We start from the raw sequence: 27,973 nt of genomic DNA, 5'->3' as shown, positions 1-27,973 counted from the left end.
CCTTACCTCGGTATTAACAATTCCACCTGGTCTTCTGGCTTTGCTTCGTCGTCTTTTCCGTAATCCATTCTCCTCTTGTCCAGGCCAAGCTATTTACATCGTCGCCTGCTGGGTATGCGCGAAAGAGCATGAAAAGAAAATTACAATTACCTAATTAATTTGGCCCGTACGCACCTTTTTCTTTCATATAATGACAAACTTTCGCATGAAAATTACGTATTTATCTTGTATTAATAATAATGACGAAATGCACCTTGATTGACTGCATTTCAAGATGAAAAAAATATTACATTTTGCTTTAAGGGAACCGATATTACACGACCAATACTTCTTGTTCGTTAAATAATTAGAAGTAGAGGGCAAAACCGCTCGGAACCTCGAGGAATCTATTAGTGACAAGGCTACGCTGATAAGTCTAAGGTCAAAGATGTTATGACTAAAGCATAGGATAACTAGGAATGCAAGAACTACAATACAGTAGGTTGTGGTAATAAACAGCGATAAAACAACTTACACGTGAACGAAAACATTCCTTTAAACAATTTTTTCTGCTCTTAATTAAGAGAAGAAAAAATGTAACTTCAGCCGCGAAGCACGGAATTACTATACGACGCATAATCTATTAATTTATACGTACAAGATTGACATTACTATGTTTTACCATATAACTTCAATGGAGACCAGTCTCCTCGATACATAACTCAACAAAAAAGGAAAACAATAGCCAAACATAAACAAAATAATTACCTCTATTGGCGCAATGTGGTCAACACATTGCGCCAATAGTTGTATCCAAATATACTCAAATAACATAATTAATGTAGTCTATGTATGCGTACAATATAATAAAAGATAAATCATACCTTACCTTAATTATCCAGTGACAGGAAACTGTTGGAGCTGGCTTGCACGAATCGCAATAACGTGCGGGATTGAAGCACATTTCCAGCAAAACATAGCTTCGGTTTGAGCACACCATCCACACGCACCGGTTATCGAGGATTAAAACACTATGTCAATTCTTCCAATACGTATAATAATACAAACAAATATAAAATTAACTATACATCAGTAGCCGGAGTTCCTCCTACAGCACGTTCTTGACGTTCTCGTAGTCTCGAACGAAATGCCGAGCTAACTGTTAACGAGATTATCACTCCCACTCACTTCCCTAGCTTGTTGCGACAGAATTGAGAATTTAATTTCTTTGTTTAAACAGTTAATTTTAAATATCGTTTAAAAAATTAAACTTCGCTTTTACTTTTGCGCTGTGCAAGAACTATTTTTTGTATTTTTCATGTATTGTGAACCATTTTCCATGTGTATATTTCGCGGATGGAAACTGAATTTTACATATGTAATACGTCTGTATTTCGCGTGCATTTACAAATTAACATAAATATGGTCGCCATACTACCCTTGCTCACATCGATCAGTATATGATTTATTTTTAAGCTTCCTGGGTATAAATTCGAATGGATGAATGATCATTGAAATGAGGAAATCTGGCGTTTGCAGTGAACATATTATTTCTGCAAAAATGTTTCTGAACATTTCACTTGACGCCACGAAAATCCACCTCTCAAAATTTACAGGAAATATACATAATGTATATTTTGTGTATTTTTGACCACATTTACATATGTATTTCCTCTGTATTCATACATATGTAAAAGTAACAAGTGTTACACGATATTTACATTTGTATTTTTGACCACATTTACATAAGTATTCAAATTTCAAAAATACAAATGTATTTATCGTGTAAACACGTACCACTTTTACATATGTATGAATACGAAGGAAATACATCCAATAATACATATGTATTACACATGTTATACATAACAAAAATACATATGTATGTGACCCATGAAAATACAATATAAATACATTATGTATATCCAAATGTGTGCTGTTGGGGAACCTAACAACCAAAACTTGTTTGGTTGTTAGGTTCCCCAGCAACCTAACAACAAAAACTTGTTTGGTTGTTAGGTTGCTAGGGATTGCTTTTATATGTTAATCATTCACTATGTCTTTGTGATACCAGTTAAATAAAATAAGTCGTGTGCTTCTAACCAAAATAAGGCATTGACCTCATTTGGTAAGTATTAAAAATCTGGCATTCCTAAAATTATGTTACCTTAAACAGATAGTTTCATTGAATTTTAAACTTTTCATCATTAATTTAGATAGACATGTATATTTTTCAGATTGTGGCATATCTAACATAAGAGGAAGTTTTAATGAAAACAGTGTTTTAATGGACAAAGTGAGTGATTTAGTCGTCTCTGAAGAGAATGAGAATGAATTTGTATGAGTATGCCAACATCTGCACAGTTATTATTTTATGGAAAATACATCAACTATTATTCTCAATCAGTGTTTCTGTGATTCCTATTAATTTCCCTAAATCTTGCACTTATTGTTAGCCATATTCTACGTATCCTTGTCTCCAAAATGGCATCAAATTCCATTTTGCTTTGCTTATTTCTTTCGTTATCTATCCAAATCTGCATGTAGAGGTCTCATTCTCTCTGGTATCTTAAATAAACATTGCTCATATGCATTTTATTTATCAAATTTTACTCTTCCTTCCCATATAATTTCTTGAAGTACCTATCTCCAGTGGAACTTGAATTTTATTTCATTTGCTTCTTCAATTTTCCAGGTTAAATCATATTCCATATTGCAATTCCTGTATCTTTCATTACGTAGTGATTGCCAAAGTCGTATTCTATTATCAATCCATCATTCTAGGCTATCGTTGGTTTCATTGATTTTAGTATGTGGGGACGTTAACTCTATACAGAACCCATGCCCTGAAAGACCTCTATGGTATCTCCCCTTGTCTGGCCAGTCAGGTGAACTTTACAGAGCTTGAATTTCCTTGCTTGATGTACACTAACGATAGACATCTACATTTGGTTCATGGGAAATCATTAGGTTTGCTGTATACTAGATATAGGCATCTACATTTGGATTGAATTAGGTATAATGCTACCTTTGTACTCTCAGTAGGGATGTAAATCTTATGTAGCTTTTTATAGAAGTTTGCGCAAGTGTTTTAAGCATGTTGATATGATATTTATAATAAATATTTCCATCAGAAAATTTGTTATAAATAACATTTTGTAACTGATAGTTAGAAGAAATTTTCTTATAAGAAAAATTCTTATAAGAAATTTTCTTATAAGAAATATGCCCAATTTCTGATAAGAAATTTTCTTATAGAAAAATTCTTATAAGAAATATGCCCAATTTCTGATAAGAAATTTTCTTATAGAAATATTCTTATAAGAAATTTTCTTATAAAAAAATTCTTATAAGAAATTTTCTTATAAGAAATATGTCCAATTTCTGATAAGAAATTTTCTTATAAGAAATTTCCAATAGGGAATAGAGGAGATCTACTTTGAGCCAGTACACTTATTACCACAGATCCACCATTTGAAAAGGCTGAAAATAAAGTTCTCATCACTATTTGACCACAGGCTAAGCATCTCCTGCTGTCAACTACCCTGAGTCATAGCTAATGCTAGAGAAAGGGAGACCTGCAGGACCCAAGCCAAAAGGGTTTCATACTGACAGAATTGCTTATTATTGGTGTGTATGCTGAACGTACAGGAATTCCCAGGAATTAGTCATCTTAACCAACAAAAAATAAAAGCACAGCTAAAATATTCACTCAAGTCAGCTGCTGGTTAAGAAGTGAAGTAAACATCTCAATTATCTTCTCTGTGCATAAACTTAGCGTGACTGAGCCAAAGTAGGCCCTACAATTAAGTGTCACCTTAAAGTGACAAAGTTAATATTTGCAACCGAGCTTCAAATTGCCTCAAAAATATCATCCAAAGCAGAGACCAGAAAAAAATATTCAAGGACAAGAGCATAAAAGAGCGTGCTTAAACTTCTGCATATGGCAATGGCGGAAACATATGAGGGTGCAGAGAGAGATCTACTTTGCATTGCTTAACATTGCAAAACCACAATTTTAACTTTTTTTACATCATAAGATGGCATTGTCTTATATATGCTTATAATCAGTTTTTAAAAAACTTTCTTAAACTTTGCATGTGACTTGATTATTTATCATTAGGATAAAAATGAAGGTAGATCAAGATATTTTTTGCACCCCCCTCTTGAGTTTTTTCTATATCCGCTACTGGCATATGGATCTAAATTTCAATAGCAGATACCTGAACCACATAATGAATATAATGGACCTGATTGGCAGAATAGAACAATAGTATTTGTTTTCATGCTAGGTAATTTCATTGAATAGAATACTAACAAAGAAGGAAAATTACCAGGATTTTAATACCATCACGTTTTTACATGGCTATTTCCCATAATAATTCGAAAGTTAGGGATATAACGGTGGCATTGGCTTTTGCTTACTGCAAATGAATGTTACTACATATTTCCTCTGATCATAAAAAGATTTTTTCCAAAATAAACCCTCACCATAGAATTCACGTGAATACATTATGCCAATAGATGACGTTGGCCATGTTCAGCCAACAAAAGGTGGAGCAAATTTGTAGCTACATACTACTTGGTTACTTACAACTGATTCAACATGTTACAATTTTTTTTAACACAAGATAGACCCAGTATATTAATAAGTGACCATTGAATAAGATCAGTAACTCTCATTGGGTATCAAGTGAATGTGACCATTTAGTATAGATTTTAAAAAAGCAAAATACACTTATAGTTATTCCCCAGAATACCTATAATATGAGAGAAAATGACATGATTTCAAAATGCAGTAAAAATACCTCACTAAATCAAAACTTTGCTAAGTTTAACTATCTATAGCTCCCTATTTAGGTAAGAACATCACAGCATAATTTTCTTTTAAAAAATATGTAAGTTATAATTTCATTTAAGGTTTTTCAAGAAAACCTAATTAAAAACTACTGAAATTGAGCTAAGTTTTTCTTAAAAACTTCCATGGGGACACGTACACTTTGTATTTATAGGTATTTCAGCTACATATTTCTCTTAAAATTTGTCACTTGAAATTTTATTATTTCGCTGTCGTAAATCAGTATTTTGTCATATCACTGATAGCGCCATCAGTTAATAACGGTAGTTCAACACACAGGATAAGTTTGTTCGTGCTTAAGGAATTTGTTCTTGGAAAATTATGCTGTAGCATACTTACATAGGGACAGTTTGCAATAGCTCCTTAATTTCATTACACTTGACGTTTCACCAATGATTCCCATAGATTGACAAGTTGTATGGCAGCAGTGTGCTAGGTATTCTTCTTTCAACATTAAGTGTTCAAAGCAGATGAAACAATAATTGGTAGTAATAATTCATAATCAGGCAGAGACGATAGCTAAAATATATGCATTGTTGTCCATTGCTTCTCAGCATTATACGAAAGGTTTAGAAGAACCATAAAATATCCAGAAAAATCTCTCAAAACAGATTTACTATTCACTGGTCAGTTTAAGGAATTTATCATGCCTAATCACACACCAAGCTACAAGATGTACTATTAAAACAATAGCAAATATGTAATGCACTATGCTTTTTGGACATACTTCTTAATGGGCAAGTAAATAAATAATTAAGCCAGAGATTCAAAAGAAAAAGGAAAATATTTGAAGAGAGACTCAACATAACTTTACTTTTTTCACACAGCTACTATCAGCATTCGGTCTATTCCTGCTGGTACTAGGGATATCCCATGCCCGAGAAATGACAAGTTTACTTGCTTCCGACATGGAAGAGCAGGATGGAAATGGAGTGCCACATGTGTTTGCCACTCAATGGGGAGATGCTGCATTCCGCCATGGAGCCCATTACGATGAAGTGGATGAAGAAATTAAGACCAATGAAGTTGGATTGGAATGGAAGGGGCAACAGAATGTTCACCCAAGACCACCACCTCCCGAAGAGAAAACAGTTGCTATTATGGAATCCAGTCCAACTCACATGCACTATGATAACATGAGGCACTTCTACTATGATTCACATGGAGCAATAATAAAATCCATTTCAAACCAGGGCCAACTACATAGAGCTGAGCATCTAGCTATGTGTAAGTACAAGCAATTTTATGGTAATGCCATCTGTTTAAACTGTCAGGCATGTCAATTTTTGGATGTGAATAATGGAGACATAAAAATTTCCTAATTTCACAATAACTTGTGATGTTATTGGTATGCATGCACTCTTTATGATAGATCAATTTGGCACTAATGTAAATTAGCCAATCAGGACCCACCATTAGCTATAAATTTTGATGAGTTTTGGCACTCCTGATTGCTGAAAAGAGAAGAGTTGAGTCTGGATGGTCTATTTTTTTTAAAACTGGCTCACACAGGAGGAAAGGTAGAGCTAACTGATAAATCAATACTCCCATTCAGTCATATATACTTATCAGCCAATTAAACCATGCAAGGAATTTCTTGATTTAATTGAATTTAATTAAATTGAATGTTAGAGATTGAATTACAATGGCCACGAAATCTCATGAGCGTCCCTCCATTTAAATATCCCTGGTTGGCTAAAGGTCTTATTCATCATTTAGTAGTTAAAAAGATGGGTTTTTATTCATTCTTAAATTTCAGTGGTGATCATTTCCATGTACACTGCAGTAGCTTTAGTGAGCATCCACCTCGTCTCCTGCATACTGCTCCTTTACAGCACATACACTGTAAGTACTCAAACAATCGTTGATTGATTTAACTGCTTTCATTTGCATTTCTCCTACAGAAAATTTTTAAAATACAGTATTCCTCCCTATAATGATGGTTCAACTTATGACTTATAAGCCTTATGATCTGAATGTTAAGAATTTTTAAGATCATTGATTTTACACGCAACATAGTAAACTGCTTGTTTCCTCTCGAAACAAAACAAAGCTGACAGAGATCTACTTATGCCTAAGTAAAATTAGGGCATCCATGATCAAAATAACTAATGAATATAGATGAGATACACAAATAATTGAGTAATATAAGATTGCCATGAATAATGAAGTATTTGAGGCATTTTACATTTGTGAAAGAAAGGAGGCTCTTGCTGCATACACAAAATGTGGGGGGAATTACCTCGATCAATTTTGATAACAGAGTTATTAATGATACATCTAATTTCAGAAACTGTACCAAAAAAATACATTCCAATATTTTCTTATTCTGTGATTTGTATGATAGATTAATGTGAAGATGTGGAAATACATGTATTTTAAATTACAACCGAAAATGACAAGAGTAATTAGATGCCGAACACTTATATTTTTTCCAGAGAATACGCCAGCTGATGCTGCCATGGTTGAGTATAGTACTTATGGGCTTGGCCTTCTTTTTAACAGCAATATTTATAATTGCATTCTTTGGCCCAGCACGTCGTGCAACCAGTATTTTTGCAATTGGAATCCTTTTGCTGAGTAAGTAAATCCATCTCAACCCATGTACTGGCAGCAACAATAGGGTGGTTTCCTATTATTTTTTTATTGCCTAAATCGAAAGATTATTACTCCTGGAGTACGTATTTCACGTTTTTAGATTTTTAAATGACGATATCTATTTTTCGCGATCAAATGAAAAGTGAAAAATTTCAAGCGCGCGAAAACGCGACGCGTAAGTAGGAATGAAGGGAAAAAGTCCGTGCGACGCATTTCTGGTTCCCCCTCCCGCCTGGTAGGTGACCTTGATCGAGGCTCTGACCGCTGATAGGACGCAGGATGCTAACGGGTAGCTGAGTACCTTCCTGTCTGGTAGCGCATGGCTTAAAAAAGGTTTATTAATACCTATTATCAAGCGAAGAAAACTTTCCGACCTTAGCCAGTTTTAATAGGTGATTCTTAAGACATGTTTCCCTGAGCTTTGTGCCTCATGCATGCATTGGTAGCCTCTGACGATGCATAACTCCTATCCTCTCGTGTAGAAACTAGGTCCCTGTGACGTCACGTGGAGTGGAATCGCATGGGCGCCAATCTGGCCTTTTTCAAATGAGGATAGAATTTGACCCTTGCCATTCGTCTAAACCGGTATTTCAAAAACCAAATAATTTGTGTATTATGAATACACTAATGGTGGGTAACGAATCGCCATCAATGCCTTTTGTTTTCTTTGATGAAGGAAACTACCCTATTATGTATGTAATCAAAATCCCTGATGATTCCAAGAACCATGCATCCATGGTTGTGTGATGTGCAATGCGTAGTGATGTGATCACAAGTTCTGTGAAAGTTATACTTCATTAGTCAAGGATGCATCAAACCACAGTGCGACATTGGAAACACCGATGATTAAATCATGCCACTCAGTCATGTTGCACACAATTTGCCAAGGGGCAACTGCTGCAGGATGGGGGCTCTGTGACCCTGCAGAGATGTTATACCCAGAGGTGCCGACTTACAAAAAATATTGGGGGGGCCCAAACCGGGGATCTTACCCCGGGAAATTTTATGATTAGTGTTTTTTTAGTTTTTTAAGCATTTTAGAAGAGTCATTTGATCAACATTAGAACCCTGATAACTCGAATCTCGATATCTGGACACTCTGGGGAAAATCGACAAGCCTGACACATTTTTTCCTCACACCCATAATTAATTTTTGAGGGGGCTCGGGCCCCCTCAGGCCCCATGTAGTCGGCACCACTGGTTATACCATCTCACTTTCTGTGAAGCTTGCAAATCTGTGGCACCCATAAAGGCAACTGAAATGTGATCACTCCATTGCCCATTATGCAGCTACATGCGAGTTCATTGGAAATTTAGCTACCAGCCTGAGCAGGAAAGAAGCAAGAAACATTTTTCCCTCTAGCTAGGCTGAGTGTCTTGCAGGGAATGAAGCCTTATAATCCGAGGCGACCCTTCCTTCTATCTTACCTGGCGATGGGTCTAATTTTGGGCACTTGCCGAAGCCACATTAACAGCGTGGAGTGGGTAGGAAACAATATGAAATGGGCAGTACGATAGGATATTCCAGGAGGTATCCCCTGCCATGGGGGCTGGCCTGGGAGAGGTAAGCCCCTTAGCGACCCTTACCCTGATGGGCTAGTGCCTTAGAGCAAGATATCCGGGTAGCAATGAAAAGTTTGGGAAACGCGCTTCAGGTAGCTAAGCAATGGTCAAGCATTTAAAAATGTTTTTCCTGCAATCATCGTGCAAAACTATAAAACCATTACCGCAATCTAAGGGTTAAATAAAGCATGTGAAACTGCAGAGATATGTATGTATATTCTCAACAGCAAAAGCAGATCCACGACCAAATGGATGAATCGAAATAGCCCAATGTGTTTTCATTTATGTCCCCTTGTCCCCTGCTGGATTCACCACTGGTCAAGAGCATTTAAAAAGCAATTGTGAAAAAAATAAACAACTTGTGGAAATTAAATTGAGAAATATAAAAGTGAGTGTAGCAAAATTAGAAAATTAATGGTTCAATTTACTGTTGACTATGCTATTTATGCTGACTCCGATTAAATTTGTAAATTAGTTTTTTGTTACGACCTCAAGTTGTTTGGAAAGATTTACATGTATTAAGTATTCATTTCTAATTAATATCATTATATTTTATGGACGTAAACATCGGGCATTGAACTTTTAATAACTAATCAAATGTATAACTATGGGTATCTTTTGCAATTCGCTTTCAAGCCAGTAAATGAAAGGCTTATACTTGTTAAGGTAGTTCCAACTTTTCAAATCCATTTTCCATGAGCTTCAATGCACTCAAGAGGGTATCGAATCAATACAATTAAGAGTTCCTAATTTCTTTCATTTCAGTGTTTGGTTTCTACCTTTGGCTAGTGGTGTTCAGCTATTACAGACAACTATTTGAAAATGAGATATTCTCCAGCCGGAGAGCAAGCAACATGGAAGGAACTGTTATTCCAAATGGGCTAGGAAGCAATACGGTAGTGGTGCTGAGCCATCCTCCAGGTCACCACCAACAGCTGCGCGGATGGCCATGGGGAATGCAGGAGGTTACAACCACCATCCCAACCAATGGAGTCAATCCTCTGGCTGGTGTCATTCAAATTGTTCCCAACAGCAATGGCAAATTGTATAATGTTTAGATTTACGTACAACAGAACTCGCTTGTCACCTTTAGCCATTGAGTCCGTCCTTAGCAAAAAAACAAGCATATTAACAAAAATTTAATTTGATGCGGTCATTGGACAAAATGGTTTCATTTTGCACATGCAAAACAAATCAAATTTCTGATTATTATTAGGCTTATTCAATCAATACCGATATGGAATGAAAGTTATGGTTCATTAACTGCGCTGAAAAATGAGAGAGAGTGACATGAGGACATCTTCCGAAAATTATCACATTCAGTTAAAATCCAGTCATAATTATCATTGAGCTCTCCACAATGTAACGGTCCATATTTATGAGAAATGAGGGGACTGAATTAATATTTGCAAGACAGGAAGACACTACTATCTCAAACAAGTGTTATAGTTCAAGGTCCAACAAGAAGTGAATGATTGAGTACATTATTAAGTTTGAAGATTTATATTTTTATGGTATTATAAGCTAAGTTTATATGACATCCAGAAATCGTATGGATCCAAGAATACCATTGCTAAGAAGTATAAATGTCCACACCAAAACAATGAAAGGTTCATTTCCATCGAAATAACCAAAATATGAGAGAAAATTACAATAATTAGAGAATGCATGATGCGATTAGACATACTTTGGGAAAAATTGCAATAAACAGATTATCCGAGTTCAAATTAAGGTAATGCAAACAGGCATTAATGACATAATATAACAGTAGGTTTTGAACACAAATAACCAGACGATAACAAAAATCATAAGAACACTTTCCGAGTAGATTCACTTGCGAAAATAAGGGTAGTATAAAATCCATGGTTAAGCAAAAACCAGTACTGTTCCACAAATTTTTATTTGCTGTCGCCTAGTTTCGATGGCTATAGTGTCATTGTGAAGACAAACAGCATGTTTGTTCTGATACCCATTTGCCTTGATAATGATGCTATAGCCATCAAAATTAGTTGACAGCAAATAAAAGTTCATGGAAAAGTACTGGGTTTTTGCTTCACCATGAATCTTTCATCGTTCCACCAAGTCACGCCAAAATCAGTTGATTTCATCAGTATAAAATCATTATAGGGCCAATCGTTGTTAACCATAGGTACACTTCATGAAAAGGGAAAACAGTTCTATACCCTGAATAATTCTAGCAATGCCTCCGTTGATTACCTGTAAGGCTGGGAATTCAGATGCTACGCCTAAAATCCTGAGGAAGATTGAAGTGGTGACCACCAAGAGGTAGTAAAAACCTAAGAGAATTTATTTGTCCCATAAGATTATTGAAATTAACAGTATGAAAAGTACTTGTGAATCTCAGTGTGAAAGCAAATAATCATGGTAGTAAGTGAAGTTTGTACTCATGGTACGTACAGACATACAAAATTTCTACTAAGTTTCAGATGAATTCATGAAACTGCAGAATCCTCCTCAATATTCAGCCACTCATGGGTTCAAGAAATGACTGCTAACTAATTTATATTAACACAATGACATTAACTGCCTGTTTCAGCACAAGATTGAAGTGAACTGCATGTACCGACACTTATGCAGCACAATACAAAACATCTTACTCTCAAGAATGTATACATTGAGGATGTAAGCTATCCTACCTAAGTACGTTTGCTTCTATGCTTCATCAGAGTGAATGCCATAATTTCATTTTCCTAAAAGACTCATTCATCGTTAGAAAACTGGAATTCATCAGAAGACATTATAATCACCTTCATCAATTTCATTCTATTTAGTCTAAGGCATTCACTTTGCCTGGACAAATTTTTAATGTCTTTGGAGCTATCAATGTTCTGATTGACACATTTGCATAACTTTTGCTGAACACTTTCGCTAATAATATATTTATTAAAAATGAATTATGAGTGTTTTCTGCAACACTTAAACAATTAAAATTTTTGGGGTTTTGATACGATCAAAATTGTTTCTGAGTACATTAATATAGAGCGTTGAGTTTACTTCCTTGAATTTGGGAAAAAAATTAATTTTTTGGAATATAAAAAAATTTCCAAGCAACAGAATCTTAGATATTAAGGTAAAGCATTCCATCTATATCACCACACACACACCAAGGAAGCTTAAATTATGGTGTGGCTTGTTCTTTATTATTATTTTAAATTTCAAATTTACAAATATATTTATCTAAAAATCAAAATAATCCATAAGGAGGTTTTCAAAGGTCAAGGTTGCATTGAGTGCATGATACATGTTTCCTCTAGCTACAATGTTTGTTCTTGATGCAAGTGTTACTTCAAAAGTTATTGAGAAAGCTTTTTTCAGGCAAAATAAATTAAATGAAGGAGGGTGCAAGAATAAACCATGACCTCGCACAGTTTTAAGGGCAAACACTTAAGTTGGACAAAACTGAGCAGAAATATCCTCTAAATGAGAAAATAAATTTTCATTAAAATGAAATTATTATTATTTTACTCAATAACAATCCCAAAGAAAACTGTGTTAGCATCAGTTAGTAAAACCAACCTACATGTTTTAAAACAAGCAATTGCTTCCATTAACTTTGATATGATACTTAAGGTGAGTACACAAATAAAAATGAATGAATTTTTCAAATTCATCCTTCTTCTATTAAAAATGGTTATCCTTTTAAATGTGTGAAAAAGCAATGCAATAAGCCATTCAGGTAACTTATGAACCATTGTACCACACAATTAAGAAAACATGAATAACAAATTTTAAGACAGAAACTTTAAAAAGAAAGGATCACCAAGTGCTTTCGCATCATAATCATCCATGATGAGCCCACATTAAAGTAGGTCTTTCAAAACACTGAAATACTGCTACTAACATGAAGATGATAAGTTCAATGCATTTTGAGTTATAAAAATATTACTACATATATTACTCCAACGTGGAAAAATACTGCTCCATCTCCCTGGAATCTTAAGATTTTATACACGATAGTAATATACTGATAATTTTTTGCTGTCGAAAAATTACTCTCCATGCCTCCAAGTCGAAATGATATAAAATAATAAGCTGTGGCTATCAGTTAGGTCACTATGGATAGACAAAGTAACACAGAAAAAGTAAAACCATTCCTGATGCTTTTATGAAATAAATCAAAACAAAATATTTCCACAAGTGATTAAATGATTTCAAATTTTCATGATAACTCAACTTATCTCATCCAAGTACATATTATTGGGCACATAAAAATTCCAGAAATGTAAAATGTTGTCCTAGAGTTGTGAGGGGGCTAAAGTGTAGGCTTACCATCCCAATGAATTGTGGTAATGTTCAGCTGGCAGCAGAGATATTGTCAACATGAATACACAATCCTGCTAAGATTCAGGGTGAAAGATGAAATTAAACGAGTAAAATCCTTAGTTCAGAACTCCACCTATTTGATGTGACATTGAGCTATGCCTTTAGCAAAAAGTACTCTTGCTGGGTAACAACCTTCTTTCCTCCAAGTCCACTCCTCCAAATACAAATACCCAATGAAAATTGCAATATTCCAGCCTGAAAGCACGTAAATTTCAAAGTTCTTGAAGATTTTCCATATGATATGGAATGATAGCCAGCTGAAAATGGTTTCTCATTACTTATTGAAGTAACCTCATTCTTTAATGTACAGAAATTTCATGACAAAACTTTTCTATATATATGAGGTATGCTGTGGAAATGATTTCACTAAATTCTTTCAGGTCAAACATGTAGCATCAAAAAATGAGGAAAAAAAACGAATTAACTAATCAATGCACAGCAGGGTGACTATCTTCATGCATCAACTGATGCTGCAAAAGAGCTTTCATTTGATCTCAAAAAATCCTAATCTTAAATCTAGTGTGTACATTATATAAAAATTCCTTGTACAACCTACTAACATCTACTATGAGCATATATACATTTAGACAAATAGCATTGGAAAATGTAATAACTTCCAATAGTGACAGTTTCTAATTTGTAGGCTAAACGTTCATGCAAACTTCCACCTTGTCTATGAACAACCAATTGATGCACAGAGAGGTATTAGAACAACATCCATAAAGAGAGGAAAGTAGCAAACGGAGATATTACAGGGAAGGGTTAAAATTATATTTTTCAACCAAGCACTCAGCTTTATGTGTAGTAGTTGATGGTATGCTGCTCAAGAAAAATCAGAATTCTGCTCAACATTGACTTTATCTAATTATGAATGCATAAAAATAGTTAAGGAATGAATGATACGAAAAAATTAGGAAACTTTAACACCTCCAGTGTCAAATTTTCATTAAACAAGGCAATATTGAAGACTATAAGTGTTTTCAATATCATTTACCCTAGTACTGATGGCAAACGATGCAGTCATCACACTGGGCGTAAAATGAAGTTGGCAATAAAACAGAGAAAAAAAGACAAACATTATTGGTTACACAAATCTCAGGATATACGACTTGAAATGATGTTATAAATTCCGTTACATTCAATTGAAGATATGTACCTTACTTTGTGTAATAATCACCATTAGACAATTTAACACGAAAATTCAGAAGCAATTTGTTATTTTACTTGAAATTGTAATCCACGTTAAGCAGTCCATGGCATCTTGTGGGAATAAAATCAAAGTGAACATCTTAAATAATTGGTTTTAAAATTATTTAGGACTCAAATATGTAAACACCTGCTTGCTCCCAAATCCAAATTTATATTCGATATGATTCCCTTTAAGTAGCAAAAACAACATTAGTGAGTACAATAAGATGTTATTTGCTTGATGCAGAGTTTTTTAGGTACACCATTTCATAGATGTAACAACTTCGTAGGAAATAGAAAGAACAACAAAATCATCTATCCCCCCTGTTATTTTATCTGAATTTGACCACATCAGGCAACTATGGTGAAGTTTCTTATTGATTTCATGAGCTACAAATATTTCAGGAGGTTGAAAGATATTTCCCACAAGAAAGTTCAAATTTTAGTAATCAATCATGTTGATAAATGTTAAAGCATGCATTAACTGAAATTTCTTTAAAGCTCTTGATCAACCAGAAGTCATATCCCGAAAAAGTGCTTGAAGAAAATAATTCAGGGCAATAAAAATCACTGCTTCTTTCATAAATACATCCGTTATCTTATTTGAATTCTTCATTTGCAACATTACATGACTTTTTCACGCAAGGCATCAGCTACATCACCAATCAAACTTATGTGGGAGGAAGACACACTATTACAAACTTAGGTAAATGAAGAATTTCCATTTCTCTTTTATCTCTTGTGCTTTAAGATCAATGTAAAACATGTCTTTGGGCTGAATGCTTTTCTATGTAACTACTTGTACCCTTTCAAATGACTTTTATTGAGTACTACCCTAACCAATTAAAGAGAATAAAATGCCTAACTTTTCTAACAATCACTTTATTAAGCTCCAATTAAAGATTCCAATACAAATTGTACATATATTTGTTGAAATAAAGATGCCTATCAAAATGATACATGAATTTCTTAACTATGCATGATTGCGATGCTCCATTCATGATTGTGATGCATGCATGTAACATTGGTAGTGATTATACCAAATGAACACGACTAATGTTACCTTCATCCGTTTTTTTGACTTTTGGTCTCAACATACTAGCTATTAAGACAAAAACACAATTTGACAGGATTAAAAAAAAATTACAGTTGAAAAGAGAAAACAACAAAATAATATAATTAGGAAAATATAATTCTTTGAAAGAATTTCAAACAACAAGAAGGGCTAGAAGAGAGAAGTAACTACACAATGATTTGTACAAAATAGTTTCACAATAACAAATTTATAATATATTCACTTGCACATATACAATTCTCACTGGATAAATCACACAGTGTGGCAGGAGTGTGTAAACACAAGAGCAAAGGTTTGCACTGGTATCTCATAAAAGTCAGTCTCCTGGTAAGTTTCATTATATATACAACAGATTTAACAAATAGTCAGCTAAATTTTACAGAACGTAGTTCCTTAAGGTCATGGCTTGTTTCATGTGGCCAGCACACCAATAACACAACTGCTCTTGTAGCAAATGCCAAGATGCAATTTGCTTCCCAGACTTGTGTAGTGATCAATTTGCATGTTGCACACCGACGAGACAGCAACTGCTGCCCAAACAAATACAAGGGTGCCGAAAATATAGTATATCATCCATGCATCATAGGAGATCACCAGGATTAGTTTTGGGCAGTTTCCTTGAGGCTTAAAAATTATGGTCTATCATCAGTCATTTCCAAAAACTGAGCATAGACATCTCTCGACCATTCTCCTTTATTGTTGAAAACGAATTTGTAATAACTTCCATCAGCACAAACTACTGCAAATAAAAAACAATGACATTCAGAATCTAGAAACCTAAGATGCTACATGATGGCAATCAATAGTTATATAAAATAAATCTACTAAATAGAGCACCTCGTATGACTTCAAAGAGGTTACAACACTAAAATACTTACCAATGACAGAGTTATTATCAGACCCAAAGGCGCACATGCACTGGGCCCCTCCAGGTACTAGGAATTTGCAAAAACTCCAACTGGAACTGAAGTACTTGGGTAGGAATGTCGCAGATGCTAAGCTAAAAATGAATAAAATCGAACTGTCATGCTCTTCCCCTAATGTTATGTAATGAAAAAAATCTTGCTTTTGGTCATGTCATCAGACAATTGATCATAGATTAAATCTTCAAAAAATGTACTCAAATGGCTTTAAATACACGAATAGCTTCATCTCTGGTAGTTTTGCACCACATAGTCTACATTATATTTAATTCGTGGCATTAGTTTTAATAGATTGAAGGTTCTAGTTACTTGAGAGATGACTTGATTTTTTGTACCTTTTCGAGGAGTGATCTACTTACTAGTTGGCCATCATTAAACACCCATGAAAATGATTAGATAATAACTTTAACAAATTGAGCAATGAAAATTAAACATTTCACTGTGAGGATAGGTCACTCTCATTCAACCAGTCACATTTTGTCTTTTTTGAGACAAATTGCTCTTTTTAAACAACCTTAAGTTATTACCTTTAAATTTTCAGGGTTCAATAAGTCAAGATTTGCCTGTGACTATCTGAAAACTAAAACCCTCTTCATAATGACCCTCTCTAAGTCAAAATGGCCTAAATTTTGGTCCGTTCCAATTCGATAGAATGAGGATTTATCGTCTAAAGACTTTTATGGAGAAAAGCCAATGCAGAAACCAAAATTCTGTAAGTTACACAGGCAAATTCTACTGACATAAGGTCCGAAATCATAAGCAATAACACTTGATGTAAAATACACCCAGTGACAAAAGCCTAAAATTTTATGGACCATGAAAATTGGAAGGATTAAAAGGATGATGGCCCAAAACTTTTAGTGAAACCTAGGACAAAAGTGTCTCCATATGGCACAAAGTTATAGTAAACTAGTTTAATTTAGGGGGAGTGTTTTTATCAGCACAGCTATAATTACAAATCTCATCCTGCCTCACATCTATAACAAACAAATGAAAACTGCTCACCCTAACATCCTTACATACATAACATCATCAAATTAAGGGAAAACAATAGCCTAGTGGGAGCAGCCTTTGATAATTAACCTAAAGAGCCCCCGTGCACTGGCAACTTTTACAAAGCAACTATTTAATTGCTTTGTGGAAGTTTAAATGAAACACACGGCATTGACTGTGGCCTCGCGCACAGGCGACTTTTTAGTTGCGGCAACTAAAAAGTCGCTTGTGCACGGGGCTTCATCAATGTCATGTGTTTCATTTGGAATTCCTCAAAGCAATTAAATGGTTGCTTTGTAAAAGTTGCCAGAGCGCGGGGGCCCTAAGGCTATAGTTTAAAACCCAAGTGCAGTCTTTATCACAAGAAAATACTTATGGTGAGAGGTAGCTCAGGAAAAGAATCGGCGAATTTTACCCTGGAAGTGTGAAATTTATTTGCGTTTCTTCAGGTTTCAACATCAATACTAAAATTTATTTACACTAAAGCATTCATAAATAGAAGATGATAAGCTAGATAAATGTCATTACCATTCAACCATTGCCTACAAGATATTGTAAACATATATGAAGTAAATATTAACAAATTTGAGTAGTGAAGGTAGAGTAACAAAATATGAAGATAAAAGGCTACACATGGCAATCAATGAAATTAAATCTATCACTACATTTATGGGTAACATTAAATCATTATTACCTCGACTGCCTATTTTGCTTCTGATCTTCAACAGCAAATATGTGGATTGTACCATGGTCACTGGATACGCACAGTAAAGTTGAGTTGCTATTGAAATTTATGCTGAAAAATTATACAAAATTGCAAGTTAATAACAGAAATTAATATACTTTGACACTCTCATATACATCTAATCCTTCACATATTCGTGGACAAGTACAGTAAAACTCCTTTATAGCATACCTCTATGTAGTTGAATTTCACGTAAACCTACTTAAAATGAACATAATTTTGGTCCCAGGCCCATCCCATGCATAATGAATGTAGAAGAACTTCCCAAAATGAACCTCTTTAATAGGGTGGTTTCCTTCATCAAAGAAAACGAAAAGCATTGATTGCGATTCGTTACCCACCATTAGTGTATTCATAATATACAAATTATTTTGTTTTAGAAATACCGGGTTAGACGAACGGCAATGGTCCATTTTTATCCTCATTTGAAAAGGGCCAGATTGGCGCCCATGCGATGCCACTCCACGTGATGTCACAGGGACCTAGTTTCTATACGAGAAGATAGGAGTTGTACGTCGTCTGAGGTTACCATTGCATGCATGAGGCGCAGAGCTCAGGGAAACATGTCTTAACAATCACTTATTAAAACTGGCTAAGGTCGGAAAGTTTTCCTCGTTTGATAAGTTATTAATAATCCTTATTTAAGCCAAGCGCTACCAGCCAGCAGGGTACTAGGCTAGCCGCTAGCAGCCTGCGTCGTATCAGAGCTAAGCCTCGCCTCAAGGTCACCTCGCAGGGCGGGAGGGGGAACCAGAAATACGTCACGCGGAGAGACTTCCCGACATTCATACTTAAGCGTCGCGTTTTCGCGCGCTTGAAAATTTTCACTTTTCATTTAATCGCGAAAAATAGATATCGTCATTTAAAAATCTAAAAGCGTGAAATACGTACTCCAGGAGTAATAATCTTTCGATTTAGGCAATAAAAAAATAATAGGAAACCACCCTATTACGGAATCACCCTACAGCAATGTCTGCATGTGGGTTACAGTAAGGAAAACTACGTCTTTATTGAAAATATTTCACTTAGAACATATTTTAGCCACTGCTTCAATGCAATTTCACATTATCCTACGAGTTCCTCTGTATTGTGACCTACAGCTTTTTTTACACACAGTGAACTTGGCATTGCCATGAGATGTACAGCATATCAGAAGCAGTAGTGGCAGCGCGGCCTACCATACCATCTTAGTCACCATCTTTTCAGCCTCTCATGGATATTTGATCTATCAGGGGACTAACAATTTATTATTTATTCAATCTTTATCACACCAAATTCATAATTTAGGAGCTGCTGGAGTATTATCAAAGATGTCAGCATGGTCAGTGAAGAAATTTTGTTATGTCAAGACACTGAAATACACAGGAAATGCCCATTGTCAGATCAGATGTGTACTTTTGGCATTAAAGGCTGTTGAATGGAAGACATCAGACAAAATTACCATAACTTTGTCATGCTGGTTGCATATACCAGATGGATAATCCATGGAAGTAGGTAAGTGAATCTCAATATATGAAGTGATTTTCAGCCTTCCACAGATTTCATTGATTCCTTCCGCGAATGAACCCAGCTTAAGATCCAAAGAAAAAATCCATGGGCGGAGTGGGCGAGAAAGAAAAGTATCTACTTGTGAGATGTTTGGTGTAGGTAGAATAGCTTTTTTTTCCCAACTCTAAAATGTACTGATGCCTAGGATGACTTTGAATTACACAATGAAAATAAGATTCACAGGGTGAAATTAATAACTTGAAATACATACTTATAGGTTTTTCGAATTATCTGCATCATCTAACATGCAATTTATCATGCCGTTTGCCAGGGACTGTCTGCTACTTTAAATTAGGGCCTATTTTGAATTAACAGGTTTCAAATTAATAAGGTTTTACTGCATAAGGATATTTAATACTTTCCCAGGAAGCTACTCAAGCCAGGAATTTTAACATGAAATTTTCACTTTATCGCAGCCTCGGGAGACATCAGAAAAAATTCCTACAATTTTGTCACACCGGTTGCATACACCCACAGGATGATTGGGTGGCCCGTAGAAATTAAAGTTATTTCTCGAGACTACACTAAGTGTCGGAGGCCGTCTGGAACCACGGGCACGCATTAAATGAATGGAATTCTCACCATTTCAAATTTTTTTTAGAAGTGTACTGAAAGTCTGGGTTTTCAGAATTATTCCCCAATTCATTCATCTCAATTTCCCAATTCAATTCCTCACCAGAATTCCCCAATAGGGTGGTTTCCTATTATTTTTTTATTGCCTAAATGGAAAGATTATTACTCCTGGAGTACGTATTTCACGCTTTTAGATTTTTAAATGACGATATCTATTTTTCGCGATTAAATGAAAAGTAAAAATTTTCAAGCGCACGAAAACGCGACGCGTAAGTATGAATGCCGGGAAATCTCTCTGTACGACGTATTTCTGGTTCCCGCTGCCACCCTGTGAGGTGACCTTGGGGCGAGGCTTAGCGCTGATACGACGCAGGCTGCTAGCGGGTAGCTGAGTACCCTGCTGGCTGGTAGCGCTTGGCTTAAATAAGGATTATTACCGTATAAGCGCGTGTAAGAGGCGCAACTTTTTTCCCATACATTGCAGCCGAAAATGGGGGTGCGCCTCTTACACAAACTTCTTATCTTCCCCCCTCCCCTACCCGGTCGCAAGTCCAAGGGGAACTGAGGGGCCTTGGTTTACAGCGTGAGTCAGTCATCTGATACCCTGAGTCAAAATCAAGCGGCAGGTAGGGGAGTTTCTCCCTTAGTGACGTATTTTTAAAATGCTCCTGTTTGAATTTCTTGTAAGCATCGCGCCGTCACGTCGGTACCCCACAGGTGAACATTGAAAAGATCGTGCGGGATGATTCGCTCCGGAGCACGCGCTAAATTGCCGCGGGATGCCACGAGTGGGCATTTATACTGCATATAGTAATCGCTTATCAAACGTATAGAAACGCGTAGTTTTGAAGGACATACCTGATTCGTCAACATCTGTATTGCCGAGCAATTTCCATTACGCTGAGCACCTGATTTTTCAAAAATTATCTTCAGACGCTAATATGAGGATTTTTGCAACTGAAAATTATATTGGTGTCAAAACCTGCTGTTTAAAAAATTCGAACGTTCATTGTTGGACTAGCGCTGAAGGAGAGGTCGAGGGGAAGGAGCGCGCTCCATATTTCAAGCTACGAGGCTATGAGCGAAGGAGCAAGGGAAGAACACGTCCGATCTTGCATGTGACGTCGTTGCCTTTAAAGTGAAGAGGCGAAGGCGCAGCAATGTGATATACGCAGTTTGCGTTGCCTGAAGTTTCCAGTCCGTCTCGTCTTGTTTGAATGCGCTTATGCTACGCTTGTTTCTTCCGAAATTGTGCTGTTAGGACTAAGTTGAATATTAGTAGCCTTGTTTTAGCTATAAATCTTTGTGTCAATCAATTAGAGCTCAAAAAACTTAAATGCTGTCAGATATACGTCGCGTTAGGTCTAATTCTTTTTATAACCTCGTGCGTGTCATACAATTGCTGAAAGATATCGAGATATATTTTCGAGCTCAGAAGGTGACTCACCTAGCATTTGACCTCCAGAAACTCGGAGAATTGAACCTGGTAGACCGAATAAGGTCAGTTGGTGAGATGGGGTAGGAATGAAACGCATTTCCATTGATCCTTGATAACTAACTTGATAATTTCCTATTTTCCTATGGAGTCCCGGAAAGGAAAAAAACGGCCCCTTGGACACACACCGAATTTAGACGGCCGGTAAAATATCGGCCGATATTTGAACGGCCAAGCGATGCTTGCACACACGCCAGATTTTTACCGGTCAAACGATAAGTTGCTATGTTTTTGAGCCGGCGACGGCGATCCACAGTGACAATGGCCGGCAGCTAACCGGCATTTAGCCGGTGCGTGTTCGGTATGTGTGCAAGCTCCAATGCTCTCCCATTGTTCACTATTGGAATGTGGACGGCCGATATTTTACCGGCCGTCCAAAATCGGTGTGTGTGCAAGGGGCCTTAAATCTATGACGTGGTTATTATCCTAAGGCGCTGAGATTGCCCTGATTGTTGTCCAATCTCTTGGGAAGGTTCATGCTATGTGCCTGTTGTGTGTTGCCTTAAAATTTTACACGGCTGCAATTCTATTGCAATACTCCTGCGAGAGCTTTTAAACAAAATTGTTCGTGAGTAGGACAAGCAACGTAGAGCGATGGCGTATGCGAAGAGAGGATCAGAACTCTTTCTACTCCCTCTTATGCCGCTATTACCGCCGCAGTTATCAAAATTTCTTCTTTCAAATAATATTGAAAGAGGAAAGTATATAAAATAAATAACCGTCGAAATTCCAGGCGTACGACTGCAACACCGCGAGATAATAAAAAAAAAATACCGCTAAATTTTTTTCTTCATAGCTCCGATGCTCAAAATAGGGGTGCGCCTCTTACACGTGTGCGCCTCTTACACACGCTTATACGGTAATACCTTATCAAACGAAGAAAACTTTCCGACCCTAGCCAGTTTTAATAAGTGATTATTGAGAAATGTTTCCCTGAGCTCTGCACCTCATGCATGCATTGGTAACCTCAGACGATGTATAACTCCTATCTTCTCCTATAGAAACTAGGTCCCTGAGACGTCACCTGGAGTGGCATCGCATGGGCGCCAATCTGGTCCTTTTCAAATGAGGATAAAAATGGACCATTGCCATTCGTCTAAACCGGTATTTCTAAAACGAAATAATTTGTATGTTATGAATACACTAATGGTGGGTAACGAATCGCAATCAATGGCTTTCGTTTTGTTTGATGAAGGAAACTGCCCTATTCAATTCATTCCCAAATTGCATCTCTGTAACTCTTCTGAAAGAGGTCTGGGATTCGTATCCTTCACAGGGGGAGTCAGCCTGCCATGTGAAGGGCTTCATATGATATGGATACCATATATTTGTTATGGTACATACTTAGATTTCCTCATCCCTTCAAAAAATCGTACCGACAGGAGTAAACCATAGCTGCTATAACTGTGACTCATTCCTTCAATCTATGTCAACACTTTGCTCATCATACAACACTGCAACTCAAACAGCACAACTGTTGACTAAACCCACTAACTATGAAGTGGTCATTTTGAAGCAGTTGAATTCGATTGGAGGTTTTACAGCATAAAGTGAAACATACAGTAGAAAGGGGATAATATTAAAGCTAATTTAATAAAAATGAATACAAAAGATATTAGCTGTATCACAACAAATATTGTTCAGCAGTTAAGTGTATAGTGAAAGTTAGTGTCATTTTTGTCTATATATGTAGAAAAATCAAAAGAATACAGCACCATTCTATTAAAAGATTCTCTACATTCTATGCCAGCAGATTTGAAAATAAAAGTATTCATACAACAATTAATGGCAAATGCATAATCTAAAATTAGGATCTAAAGGGAAAAAATAGCAAACATTATACATACACAGGTGTCAAATACTTGAACATGCATTATGTGTATAAATAACTGAGGAAACAAACCAGTAAATCTGAGCAGTATTAACTCCCCTTCTAAGCTCATTGATCATTGATCCAGAAGATGTGTCAAAAACTCTAATAAGGGTCCCCTGTAAAAAAAAGGAGCATATGTAACATAAAACACTTTTACAACAAGCCTTCAGTCCTGACTCAGACTCTATTTTGAAAATCTCAACTGTCAATTTCAGATGAAAGATATACCTCACACTAGATTCAAGACAAGTCATTTATCATTAAAAATTATATAGCGTGGCATTAAGGGCTTACTTAAATGACAAAAACACAAAATTATTATTTTTAAATACATGAGAAATGATAGTTACCAAACAACCTCCCATTTCAGCATTCCCTCTTGAGTAACCCAACACTTGAACTGAATAACAGCCAATCATGGGCATGAGGCAGAAAATGAGGAATTTATGACATTGACAAAGAGCTTTCATAAAATGAGGCTAGTCAACATAAGGAAGATAGCACAATAATACTTATACCATGAAAAGATTTAGTAAAATAGCAAAATATGAACATTGTTAACTCATTAAAAAGTCCAAGTTTAAACAAAATGCTGAACTATGTGTATTACACAGTGTTTAAAAAATTTAGAAAAGGATCAAATCATGTGATAAATACAGGCAATAGATTCCCTAATGCCGACATTACTGAATTCTAGAACAATTATGAATTAGAGCATAAGAAATGTCAATAATGAATTCCATAAATCCACTGCAGGCATAATTTGTGGACAAAAACATCTTTTCTGATCTCACATTCTAACATTAAGTGCTGATCAAAAAAAGAAAAGGGGAAAAAGGATTAGATGTTGGACCATAGACAATTGCCTGCCAGATTTGCCAACTTAGAAATCCATAACTGTCATAACTTACACATAATTGAAGACATAATTAAAAGACAGTGTGGCACAAATAGCCTGACGACTCATAAGCCTAAGTTGTGCGACTCAGGAAAAGCAATGGCATAACAAGATAAGTCATATTTGCTTTTAATCTGGTTGTAGAAACAAGAATGGCGAGGGTCAAAGCAACATTCAAGGATTTTGGAGAAAGTATTAGAAAGCATGGATTTGAATTCTTTGCTGGGAAAGTGGTAGTCTCTGGAGTGCCTTGGTGGAATTAGCTAATCATTGTCAATGAGGAGCAATGGCTTTGTAATTCCACATAAAACTTTGTATTTGAACCTGTGATAATCCCTGATGAAGACATTCCACATCAAAACCATGGTCAAAACCAAAAAAATTAACAATTATTAACTTAACAGGAAATTGATGCATAATTTTGAAGTTAAAGTTCTTGATCATTCCTTGGAATCCAGAGAGAAAGAGCATTATTAAGACCAAGGAATAAAACATAGTTCATGAAAACACCAAGTACATAGCTGTTATTAAATCTGGAAGAATAAGGGAACAAGCGGGTAAAGAATTTACACCAGCTTTTATAATTTCCTTGAAAATTTAAATCTACAAGGCCATTAATGAAATAGAAAAAACTTAAGAAGAGAATTTTTATGTGTTAAAATAGCATGGTGAAATTTCCAAAAGGCACTTAAGAGCAAGAGAAGAATGTGAAGAAGATTCTTGAAAAATGACCAGACAAGGCCAGATAACAGTTAAAAATTAAAATCTTATCCACAACTATGCAGCAGAAGAGAAAAGACTATACTGATCCAGACTAAAGGTGTTCTTCAAAAAGAAATCTTTTGTAGAAATAGTTCTCTGCTTGTCTGACGCATCCACAAGAGCCTACAGCCCCCTCGCTGGCTGGCTAATCAACACCCGATCATCCACGAACCTCACTGATTTTAACATCATTCCTCCCACTTCCAACTCCTTCCAAGCTTCTCATACCATTTCCTCAGATCATACATTAAAAAGCAGTGGCAATAGAGGAAAGCCTTGCCTCACTCCGTGGCTAATACTTGCCCACCCCGATTCTCCGTCACTACCATCACTTGCACAGTCTGGGCCGTATACAGATTACGAATGATTTTTCAAAATCCACGAAGCAGGCATACACCTCCTGGTCATATTTTAGGTTCCTCTCCACCAGGGACCTTATTATCGCTATCAGATGAAGAGTTGACTTTCCTTTCTAAAATCAAACTTGATCTTTGCCCAAATACTTGTAGCCCAATTATGTACTTGGTAGCAGAAATACAACGATTCCCACAAAATCCTCTGGCCAACATCCCTCCTCATAGACCCTGCACCTCAATTTCTACCACAAGAATTCTATCGCTTACCTACCGCACACTTACCCATCTTCCCATTTAATACCAAAGCTACACCTTGTTGACTTTCCTCACCACCATCATATAAAATCCTATACGCATCAATATCGTAGTCCCCACCATCCTTCCACCTCACTTTGCATGATCCTAAGTTATCTATCCTTCCTTTCCGTTTTGATATTTTCTAGCTTCCCTGCCCTCATCATTGTCCTCAAATTCCACGTCCCTATATCTACATGCTGACTTATTCTTCTCCATCTTCTTGGTCTTTGTTTCTTCTTTCTTGATTGCTACTGCTGATGATAAGTCTCTGCAAGGGTTTTGCACGTTGACGACCTCAAGAACCTTGCCACCCTTGTTGCCATGAACAACACCTGCCCTTTTTGGGCAGGTCCCCTTCCATGAGTTTCCCTGGATCATTAGATTGTACTCCATATTTTTAGGGAAGAATAGTCGGTAGGGTTTCCCACTTCCATTCCAACAATGTTTCTAATTTGACACCATCACCTGGACTACCTTTCATCCAACTCCTACCCATCAACCTTTCTGACATAGGAGGCACAACCAGGTGTAATATATAATTAATCCCATGAGTGCAGCTCTGGTCTTATGCCTTTCCACCGTGGTGTAGCTCAAGAGAAAGGAGGATACTTATAACCGCATATAAATAGCAATTAAATAAGACAGGCCTAAATTGAAAATATGGGAATTGACAGTCCACAAGACTTTCCAACACTCTTGACAAGGGAAATAAGAAGGTGCTATTATTAATCAATTTTACCTTTTCCGATGCAGTAGCTAATCTTGTTCCTTGCAAATTTAATGCTATGCAAGACAGAGGTGCTTCATGAGCAGCTATGTCAAGGGGTGCCCTTTCACCATCAGCAAGATCGACTACCTGAACATGGCCAGCACGGCGTCCGGGAAAGGCTAACAATGAGTTATTGCTATTAGGACAAAGTACGCAAAGGCCTGAAAATAGAGAACAATGATATGTGTGTGTTAGTAATACACTACCAATGCGCTGTAAACAATAAATCAATAAGGTTATTTGATTACCTTTTGGATTCGTATTCGTTTCAAATACGTGCAGTTGCTGAGGATTCTGTGTGAACGTATATACTTTAATGACCCCTTCAAGAACTACTACAATACGATCTCTTCTAAGACGAACTCCTCTCACAGGTGCGTTGAAGTCTAAAGCAATAATAGGTTTTTTCTTCAGATCATCCCACACCATGACTGCAGAGTAAAACATATTATTCAGGGTGAACCAATAACGTATACCGTGAATCAGAAAACTTATTCAACAAATGTTAGTTTTATCCATAAGGTCCCTTTCCAATGCGTAGCACGCGTTTGTTCCTTACCGCAATTAGTCGGGTACATAGGCCTGGGTCCCCCACCCACCAACGCCAGATAATTACAGCGAAAAAGCATTTCTACATAGCTTAAACCTCCTTCGGAAAAATTCTGCCTCTCCTTTTCTTTTAACGGATCACAGTTGTAAACTCGGAAGCCGTCTTCCATTCCACAAGCAAAGCAACCTATAAATGAATTTTAAATGGAATTACAAAATGCAATAACTTACATAAAATTCCAAAATATTTAATCATCTCGATCATGCCATTTCTCATATTTGCTTGGTTAATCGTCTAACCACAACAACAAAGGAAATGCGATGTACATAAATACTCCTGAGAGGGTTATTACCTTGGTCTTGATTAAAGCCAGCATACAGCAACCCATTTCCGTACGAATTGCTGGACACGAGATTCATTTTCGATTACTTGGCTTGAATTCCGTCTCAAACGTAAATAAAAAAGTGCTTCGTGTCAACAACCATTTCCAAACACTTCTGCCATCTCTCCCAAATCTTATTTTGACAAGGATGAAACAGATGATGCGTGCTTCGAGTTCACCAGCGCCACGTAGCGGCAGCGGTTG

General features: G+C 36.3%; 2 protein-coding genes across 3 annotated transcripts in view; one reads left to right on the top strand and one right to left on the bottom strand.

Annotated features, from left to right (window-relative positions):
- LOC124165712 overlaps nt 1-15,487 on the top strand; it is a 21,035-nt gene extending 5,548 nt beyond the window's left edge. For both annotated transcript variants that reach the window (XM_046543206.1, XM_046543201.1), the window contains exons 3-6: nt 5,665-6,064; nt 6,597-6,682; nt 7,276-7,417; nt 9,764-15,487. In XM_046543206.1, the coding sequence (XP_046399162.1) occupies nt 5,665-6,064; nt 6,597-6,682; nt 7,276-7,417; nt 9,764-10,056 (921 nt within the window). In that variant the 3' untranslated portion in view covers nt 10,057-15,487. The remainder of the gene's footprint in view (nt 1-5,664; nt 6,065-6,596; nt 6,683-7,275; nt 7,418-9,763) is intronic.
- On the bottom strand, nt 15,397-27,973 carry LOC124165727 (WD repeat domain phosphoinositide-interacting protein 3). Its single transcript, XM_046543214.1, has 8 exons — nt 27,740-27,973; nt 27,397-27,573; nt 27,086-27,268; nt 26,808-26,998; nt 23,786-23,871; nt 18,216-18,317; nt 16,484-16,605; nt 15,397-16,344 (listed from the first exon to the last, which is right to left on the bottom strand). The coding sequence occupies exons 1-8, from the start codon at nt 27,804-27,806 to the stop codon at nt 16,238-16,240; spliced, it is 1,035 nt and encodes a 344-aa protein (XP_046399170.1). The 5' UTR covers nt 27,807-27,973; the 3' UTR covers nt 15,397-16,237.

Source organism: Ischnura elegans, chromosome 1 (assembly GCF_921293095.1).
Source record: "Ischnura elegans chromosome 1, ioIscEleg1.1, whole genome shotgun sequence".
Taxonomy (NCBI): Eukaryota; Metazoa; Arthropoda; class Insecta; order Odonata; family Coenagrionidae; genus Ischnura; species Ischnura elegans.
The sequence above is the reverse complement of the archived record's forward strand: the minus strand, read 5'-3'. Positions and strand labels throughout refer to the sequence as shown.